The sequence below is a fragment of the Diaphorina citri genome, unplaced genomic scaffold (genome assembly GCF_000475195.1).
Source record: "Diaphorina citri unplaced genomic scaffold, Diaci psyllid genome assembly version 1.1 scaffold207, whole genome shotgun sequence".
Taxonomy (NCBI): Eukaryota; Metazoa; Arthropoda; class Insecta; order Hemiptera; family Psyllidae; genus Diaphorina; species Diaphorina citri.
In genome coordinates this window covers 200,186-209,775 of record NW_007377644.1, presented here as the reverse complement: position 1 = coordinate 209,775, position 9,590 = coordinate 200,186, and the positions used below count along the sequence as shown (strand labels likewise).

The window sequence follows — 9,590 nt, the reverse complement described above, 5'->3', positions numbered from 1 at the left end:
AGGTGTCTTAGCAATTGTGACCTTTGTCAAGTCTGCTTTGTCTACTCGTTTTAGATCAACTGGCTTTCCAACCTCAGGTGTCATATCAACAGGTGTCATATCAACTGTGACCTTAGTAACTGTCTCCTTCGTCAAGTCGTCTTTGTCAACTGGCTTTTCAACCTCATGTTCAGGTGTCTTAGCAGCTGTGACCTTTGTCAAGTCGTCTTTGTCAACTGGCTTTTCAACCTCATGTTCAGGTGTCTTATCAACCGCGACCGTTGTCAAGTCGTCTATGTCAACTGGTTTGTCAACCTCATGTTCAGGGGTCTTAGCCATTGTGACCTTTGTCAAGTCTTCTTTGTCAACTGGCTTTTCAACCAGGTGTCTTAGCAACTGTTCAGGTGTCTTGTCAACTGTTACCTTTGTCAAGTATGCTTTGTCAACTGGTTTTAGATCAACTGGCTTATCAACTTCATGTTCAGGTGTCTTCGCAACTGTGACCTTTGTCAAGTCTGTTTTGTCAACTGGCTTTTCAACCTCATGTTCATGTGTCTTGTCAACTGTTACCTTTGTCAAGTCTGCTTTGTCAACTGGTTTTAGATCAACTGGCTTTTCAATCTCATGTTCAGGTGTTTTGGCAACTGTGACCTTTGTCAAGTCGTCTTTGTCAACTGGTTTTACAACTTCATGTTCAGGGGTCTTAGAAACTGTATTCAACCCCATGTTCAGGTGTCTTGTCAACTGTTACCTTTGTCAAGTCTGCTTTGTCAACTGGTTTTAGATCAACTGGCTTTTCAATCACATGTTCAGGTGTTTTGGCAACTGTGACCTTTGTCAAGCCGTCTTTGTCAACTGGCTTTTCAACCTCATGTTCAGGTGTCTTATCAACCGTGACCTTTGTCAAGTCGTCTTTGTCAACTGGTTTGTCAACCTCATGTTCAGGGGTCTTAGCAACTGTGACCTTTGTCAAGCCTTCTTTGTCGACTTGTTTTTCTTATCAACCGTGACCTTTGTCAAGTCGTCTTTGTCAACTGGTTTGTCAACCTCATGTTCAGGGGTCTTAGCAACTGTGACCTTTGTCAAGTCTTCTTTGTCAACTGGTTTTATATCAACTGACTTTTCAATTTCATGTTCAGGTCTCTTATCAACTGTGACCTTTGCCAAGTCGTCTTTGTCAACTGGCTTTTCAACATCATATTCAGGTGTCTTGGCTACTGTGACCTTTGTCAAGTCTGCTTTATCTACTGCTTTGAGGTCTACTGGCTTTTCAACCTCATGGTCCAATGTCTTGGCAGCTGTGACCTTTGTCAAGTCGTCTTTGTCTACTGGTATTAGATCAACTGTGACCTTTATCAAGACGTCTTTATCAACTGGCTTTTCAACTTCACGTTCAGATGTCTTAGCAACTGTTACCTTTGTCAAGTCTTCTTTGTCAACTGGCTTTTCAACCCCATGTTCAGGTGTCTTGTCAATTGTGACCTTCGTCAAGTCTGCATTGTCAACTGGTTTTAGATCAACTGGCTTTTCACCATCATGTTCAGGTGTCTTGTCAACTGTGACCTTCGTCAAGTCTGCATTGTCAACTGGTTTCAGATCAACTGGCTTTTTAACATCATGTTCAGGTGTCTTGCAAACTGTGACCTTTGTCAAGTCGTCTTTGTCAACTGGCTTTTCAACCTCATGTTCAGGTGTCTTAGCAACTGTGGCCTTTGTAGATTCTTCAATGTCAACTGGTTTTTCAACCTCACGTTCAGGTGTCTTAGCAAATGTGACCTTTGTCAAGTCGTCTTTGTCAACTTGTTTTAGATCTACTGGCTTTTCAACCCCATGTTCAGGTGTCTTGTCAATTGTGACCTTCGTCAAGTCTGCATTGTCAACTGGTTTTAGATCAACCGGCTTTTCAACATCATGTTCAGGTGACTTGCTAACTGTGACCTTTGTCATGTCGTCTTTGTCAACTGACTTTTCAACCTCATGTTCAGGTGTCTTAGCAAACCTTTTCTACTTTAGGTTCTTTAAGTTCAGGAGTTTCGTCAACTTTGACCCTTGTTACATCGTCCTTGTCCACCGGTGTTGTTCCTCCAAGCTGTTCTAATTGAGTAAACTCAAGTTCGACTGTCTTATCAACTGTGACATTTGTCAAGTCGTCTGTGTGTTATTTCAAATGGAGTGGAACCATATTTTACATTCTTGACATTTCAATCAGTAAAAGGAGGGGTCACGATTCACATGTTGTAGTATTAAATGAAAGCCTAGGTACTCTAGGTAGGTACCTACTCAACAATTTGTTAAGAGAGACGGGGGGAGGGATGGGGAGGAAAGGGAGAGAGAGAGTTGTCTACTGGTTTTAGATCAACTGGCTTTCCAACCTCAGGTGTCATATCAACAGGTGTCATATCAACTGTGACCTTTGTCAACTCTTTTTTATCAACTTGTTTTTCAACTTCATGTTCAGGGGTCTTAGCAACTGTGACCTTTGTCAAGTCGTCTTTGTCAACTGGCTTTTCAACCTCATGTTCAGGTGTCTTATCAACCGCGACCTTTGTCAAGTCGTCTATGTCAACTGGTTTGTCGACCTCATGTTTAGGTGTCTTAGCAACTGTGACCTTTGTCAAGTCTGCTTTGTCAACTGGCTTTTCAACCAGGTGTCTTAGCAACTGTTCAGGTGTCTTGTCAAGTGTTACCTTTGTCAAGTCTGCTTTGTCAACTAGTTTTAGATCAACTGGCTTTTCAATCTCATATTCAGGTGTCTTAGCAACTGTGACCTTTATCATGTCTGTTTTGTCAACTGGCTTTTCAACCCCATGTTCAGGGTCTTTCTTTTCGACTGTAATATCAAGTTCAACTGTCTTCGTTATTTCATCTCTGCTTTCAGGTTCTTTAGGTTTTTCTAATTTAATAGCCTCAGGTTTAACTGTCTTCGTTTTGTCATCTTGACAAAGGTCACAATTGCTAAGACCCCTGAACATGAGGTTGACAAACCAGTTGACATAGACGACTTGACAAAGGTCGCGGTTCATAAGACACCTGAACATGAGGTTGAAAAGCCAGTTGACAAGGACGACTTGACAAAGGTCACAGTTGCTAAGGCACCTGAACATGAGGTTGAAAAGCCAGTTGACAAAGACGACTTGACGAAAGTTACAGTTGCTAAGACACCTGAACGTGAAGTTGAAAAGCCAGTTGACAAAGCCGACTTGACAAAAGTCACAATTGATAGGACACCTGAACATGAGGTTGAAAAGCCATTTGACAAAGACGTCTTGATAAAGGTCACAGATGATCTAATACCAGTAGACAAAGACGACGTGACAAAGGTCACAGCTGCCAAGACACTGGACCATGAGGTTGAAAAGCCAGTAGACCTCAAAGCAGTAGATAAAGCAGACTTGACAAAGGTCACAGTAGCCAAGACACCTGAATATGATGTTGAAAAGCCAGTTGACAAAGACGACTTGACAAAGGTCACAGTTGCCAAAACACCTGAACATGAGATTGAAAAGCCAGTTGACAAAGCAGACTTGACAAAGGTAACAGTTGACAAGACACCTGAACATGAGGTTGAAAAGCCAGTTGACAAAACAGACTTGACAAAGGTCACAGTTGCTAAGACACCTGAACATGAGGTTGACAAACCAGTTGACATAGACGACTTGACAAAGGTCGCGGTTGATAAGACACCTGAACATGAGGTTGAAAAGCCAGTTGACAAAGACGACTTGACGAAGGTGACAGTTACTAAGACCCCTGAACATAAAGTTGAAAAACTAGTTGATAAAGAAGAGTTGACAAAGGTCACAGTTGATATGACACCTGAGGTTGGAAAGCCAGTTGATCTAAAACCAGTAGACAATGCAGACTTGACGAAGGTCACAGTTGACAAGACACCTGAACATGATGTTGAAAAGCCAGTTGATCTAAAACCAGTTGACAATGCAGACTTGACGAAGGTCACATTTGCTAAGACACCTGAACATGAGGTTGAAAAACCAAACACCTTTTGAGGAAAAGGAAATCTCATTCGGAAAAATGCTCGAAACACTTGGAGATATGAGCACCAATATTGAAGACAAACAAATGAATGTGAAAAAAGACGTATTAGATTATAAGTTCGACAAAAAAATTGATCCAGTTTTAGGGAAATCTGTTGTATTAGAATCTAGCGAAAAATCAAGTGATGTGAAAGAAGACATAATCAAGAAGACGCCAGAAGAACAGACACATACTGAATTTGAAAAGCTTCAAGGACAGAAACCAGAAGGAAAATTCGAAGAAATACAGGTCCACAAGGACAAAAGAAGTGTCGATAGTACAAAGGTCACAGTACTCAAAACAGTTGAATTATTTTCTACTCATTCAGAAAAGACAAAGGTCACAGTTGATATGACACCTGAACATGAGGTTGGAAAGCCAGTAGATCTAAAACCAGTTGACAAAGACGACTTGGCAAAGGTCACGGTTGATAAGACACCTGAACATGAAGTTGAAACGTCAGTAAATATAAAACCAGTTGACAAAGAAGACTTGACAAAGGTCACAGTTGCTAAGACACCTGAACATGATGTTGAAAAGCCAGTTGATCTAAAACCAGTTGACAATGCAGACTTGACGAAGGTCCCAGTTGACGAGACACCTAAACATGAAGTTGAAAAGTCAGTTCATATGACACCTGAACATGAGGTTGGAAAGCCAGTAGATCTAAAACCAGTTGACAAAGACGACTTCACAAAGGTCACAGTTGCTAAGACAACTGAACATGTAGTTGAAAAACCAGTTGATCTAAAGCCAGTTGACAAAGACGACTTGACTAAGGTCACAGTTGCCAAGACACTTGAACATGAGGTTGAAAAGCCAGTTGACAAAGACGACTTGACAAAGGTCACAGCTGCCGAGACACTGGACCATGAGGTTGAAAAGCCAGTAGACCTCAAAGCAGTAGATAAAGCAGACTTGACAAAGGTCACAGTAGCCAAGACACCTGAATATGAAGTTGAAAAGTCAGTTCATATAAAACCAGTTGACAAAGAAGACTTGACAAAGGTCACAGTTGCTAAGACCCCTGAACATGAGCTTGACAAACCAGTTGACAAAAACAACTTGACAAAGGTCACGGTTGATAAGACACCTGAACATGAAGTTGAAAAACCAGTTGACAAAGACGACTCCCTGGACATGAGGTTGAAAAGCCAGTTGACAAAGACGACTTGACGAAGGTGACAGTTACTAAGACCCCTGAACATAAAGTTGAAAAACCAGTTGATAAAGAAGAGTTGAGAAAGGTCACAGTTGATATGACACCTGAGGTTGGAAAGCCAGTTGATCTAAAACCAGTAGACAATGCGGACTTGACGAAGGTCACAGTTGACAAGACACCTGAACATGATGTTGAAAAGCCAGTTGATCTAAAACCAGTTGACAATGCAGACTTGACGAAGGTCACATTTGCTAAGACACCTGAACATGAGGTTGAAAAACCAGTTGACAATGAAGACTTGACAAAGGCCACAGTTGACAAGACACCTGAACAGTTGCTAAGACTCCTGGTTGAAAAGCCAGTTGACAAAGCAGACTTGACAAAGGTCACAGTTGCTAAGACACCTGAACATGAGGTTGAAAAGCCAGTTGACAAAGACGACTTGACGAAGGTGACAGTTACTAAGACCCCTGAACATAAAGTTGAAAAACTAGTTGATAAAGAAGAGTTGACAAAGGTCACAGTTGATATGACACCTGAGGTTGGAAAGCCAGTTGATCTAAAACCAGTAGACAATGCAGACTTGACGAAGGTCACAGTTGACAAGACACCTGAACATGATGTTGAAAAGCCAGTTGATCTAAAACCAGTTGACAATGCAGACTTGACGAAGGTAACAATTGACAAGACACCTGAAAATGGGAAAAGCCAGTTGACAAAGATGACTTGACAAAGGTCACAGTTGCCAAGACACCTGAACATGAGATTGAAAAGCCAGTTGATCTAAAACAAGTTGACAAAGTAGACTCTGCAAAGGAAACAGTTGACAAGACAAAGGTCACATTTGCTAAGGCACCTGAACATGAGGTTGAAAAACCAGTTGACAAAGAAGACTTGACAAAGGTCACAGTTGCTAAGACACCTGAACATGTAGTTGAAAAGCCAGTTGACCAAGACGACTTGACAAAGGCCACAGTTGCTGAGACACCTGAACATGTAGTTGAAAAGCCAGTTGATCAAGACGACTTGACAAAGGCCACAGTTGCTAAGACACCTGAACATGTAATTGAAAAGCCAGTTGACAAAAACGACTTGACAAAGGTCACAGCTGCCAAGACACTGGACCATGAGGTTGAAAAGCCAGTAGACCTCAAAGCAGTAGATAAAGCAGACTTGACAAAGGTCACAGTAGCCAAGACACCTGAATATGATGTTGAAAAGCCAGTTGACAAAGACGACTTGGCAAAGGTCACAGTTGATAAGACACCTGAACATGAAATTGAAAAGTCAGTTGATATAAAACCAGTTGACAAAGAAGACTTGACAAAGGTCACAGTTGCTAAGACCCCTGAACATGAGGTTGACAAACCAGTTGACAAAGCAGACTTGACAAAGGTAATAGTTGACAAGACACCTGAACATGAGGTTGAAAGGCCAGTTGACAAAAAAGACTTGACAAAGGTCACAGTTGCTAAGACACCTGAACATGAGGTTGAAAAGCCAGTTGATCTAAAACCAGTTGACAAAGCAGACTTGACAAAGGTAACAGTTGACAAGACACCTGAACAGTTGCTAAGACACCTGGTTGAAAAGCCAGTTGACAAAGCAGACTTGACGAAGGTCACAGTTGCTAAGACACCTAAACATGAAAACCTTTTCTACTTTAGGTTCTTTAAGTTCAGGAGTTTCGTCAACTTTGACCCTTGTTACATCGTCCTTGTCCACCGGTGTTGTTCCTTCAAGCTGTTCTAATTGAGTAAACTCAAGTTCGACTGTCTTATCAACTGTGACATTTGTCAAGTCGTCTGTGTTAATTGGTTTTAAATCAAGTGGCTTTGCAACCTTATGGTCGGGTGTCTTATCAACGGTGATGACCAGTTCAGTAACCCCGATGTCAATTTCACTCTTTACCTCGCTTGTTATCTTTGTAATGTCATCTTTGTCTCTGGGTTCTTCCAGTTTTTCTATTTTAGTAATCTCAATCATATGTGTTTTATCACTTGTTATCTTTGTAGATTCATCTTTGTCTTTGGGTTCATCCAGTTTTTCTATTTTAGTAATCTCAATCATATGTGTTTTATCACTTGTTATCTTTGTGGTTTCATCTTTGTCTTTGTGTTCATCCAGTTTTTCTATTTTAGTAATCTCAAGCACATGTTTTTTATCACTTGTTATCTTTGTAATGTCATCTTTGTCTTTGGGTTCATCCAGTTTTTCTATTTTAGTAATCTCAAGCACATGTGTTTTATCACTTGTTATCTTTGTAATGTCATCTTTGGCTTTGGGTTCATCCAGTTTTTCTATTTTAGTTATCTCAAGCACATGATTTTTATCACTTGTTATCTTTGTAATGTCATCTTTGGCTTTGGGTTCATCCAGTTTTTCTATTTTAGTAATCTCAAGCACATGATTTTTATCACTTGTTATCTTTGTAATGTCATCTTTGGCTTTGGGTTCATCCAGTTTTTCTATTTTAGTAATCTCAAGCACATGATTTTTATCACTTGTTATCTTTGTAATGCCATCTTTGTCTTTGGGTTCATCCAGTTTTTCTATTTTAGTAATCTCAAGCACATGTTTTTTATCACTTGTTATCTTTGAAATGTCATCTTTGTCTTTGGGTTCATCCAGTTTTTCTATTTTAGTAATCTCAAGCACATGTGTATTATCACTTGTTATCTTTGTAATGTCATCTTTGTCTTTGGGTTTATCCAGTTTTTCTATTTTAGTAATCTCAAGCACATGTGTTTTATCACTTGCTATCTTTGTAGTGTCATCTTTGTCTTTGGGTTTAGCTATTGTTTCTAGTTTAATTTCATCTTTGGGTTCATCCAGTTTTTCTATTTTAGTAATCTCAAGCACATGTGTTTTATCACTTGTTATCTTTGTAGTGTCATCTTTGTCTTTGGATTTAGCTATTGTTTCTAGTTTAATTTCATCATGTTCAGGAGTCTTATCGCTCAATACCTCTTTATCTTCATCCATGTCTGCTGATTTCAGTTCTTCTTTCTTTTCTGAATGAGTAGAGAATATTGGGTTCATCCAGTTTTTCTATTTTAGTAATCTCAAGCACATGTGTTTTATCACTTGTTATCTTTGTAGTGTCATCTTTGTCTTTGGGTTTAGCTATTGTTTCTAGTTTAATTTCATCATGTTCAGAAGTCTTATCGCTCAATACCTCTTTATCTTCATCCATGTCTGCTGATTTCAGTTCTTCTTTCTTTTCTGAATGAGTAGAAAATGATTCAACTGTTTTGAGTACTGTGACCTTTGTACTATCGACACTTCTTTTGTCCTTGTGGACCTGTATTTCTTCGTATTTTCCTTTTGGTTTCTGTTCTTGAAGCTTTTCAAATTCAGTATGTGTCTGTTCTTCTGGCGTCTTCTTGATTATTTCTTCTTTCACATCACTTGATTTTTCACTAGATTCTAATAGAACAGATTTCCCTAAAACTGGCTCAATTTTTTTGTCGAACTTATAATCTAATACGTCTTTTTTCACATTTATTTGTTTGTCTTCAATATTGGTGCTCATATCTCCAAGTGTTTCGAGCATTTTTCCGAATGAGATTTCCTTTTCCTCAAAAGGTGTTTGTGTCGTGTTATCGTCGGTAAAACTTTCATTAACTGCGGTAATGTCTCTAACGTCAGCATTACTGGAGATCCTTTGAAGTTCTTGGCTCACTTCATTATCCAAATTTGAACTGGTTTGTCAACCTCGTGTTCAGGGGTCTTAGCAACTGTGACCTTTGTCAAGTCTTCTTTGTCAACTGGTTTTTCAACTACATGTTCAAGAGTCTTATCAACTTTGGCCTTTTTCAAGTTATCTTTGTCAACTGGCTTCTCAACCTCATGTTTAGGTGTCTTAGAACCTGTGACCTTTGTCAAGTCTGCTTTGTCAACTGGCTTTTCAACCTCATGTTCAGGTGTCTTGTCAACTGTTACCTTTGTCAAGTCTTCTTTGTCAAATGGTTTTATATCAACTGACTTTTCAACTTCGTGTTCAGGTGTCCTAGCAACTGTGACCTTTGTTAAGTCGTCTTTGTCAACTGGCTTTTTAACCTCATGTTCAGGTGTCTTAGCAATTGTGACCTTTGTCAAGTCGTCTTTGTCAACTGGTTTTAGATCTACTGGCTCTTTAACCTCGTTTTCAAGTGTCTTGCCAACTATGACCTTTGTCAAGTCTTCTTTGTCAACTAGTTTGATATCAACTGACTTTTCAACCTCATGTTCAGGAGTCTTAGCAACTGAAATCTTTGTCAAGTCTTCTTTGTCAACTGGTTTTCCAACCTTATGTTCAGGTGTCATATCAACTGTGATCTTTGTCAAGTCGTCTTTGTCAACTGGCTTTTCAACCTCATGTTCAGATGTCTTAGCAACCGTGACCTTTGTCAAGTCGTCTTTGTCAACTGGT

General features: G+C 39.7%; 2 protein-coding genes across 2 annotated transcripts in view; both read right to left on the bottom strand.

Moving 5' to 3' along the window:
- LOC103505995 overlaps positions 1-9,590 on the bottom strand; it is a 41,328-nt gene that overhangs the window by 20,212 nt on the left and 11,526 nt on the right. The window lies entirely within an intron of this gene.
- LOC113466070 (cylicin-2-like) lies at positions 6,749-8,732 on the bottom strand. The gene is made up of 3 exons (XM_026821174.1): positions 8,264-8,732; positions 8,105-8,190; positions 6,749-7,984 (listed from the first exon to the last, which is right to left on the bottom strand). Exons 1-3 carry the CDS (start codon positions 8,730-8,732, stop codon positions 6,749-6,751), a joined length of 1,791 nt encoding a protein of 596 aa, XP_026676975.1.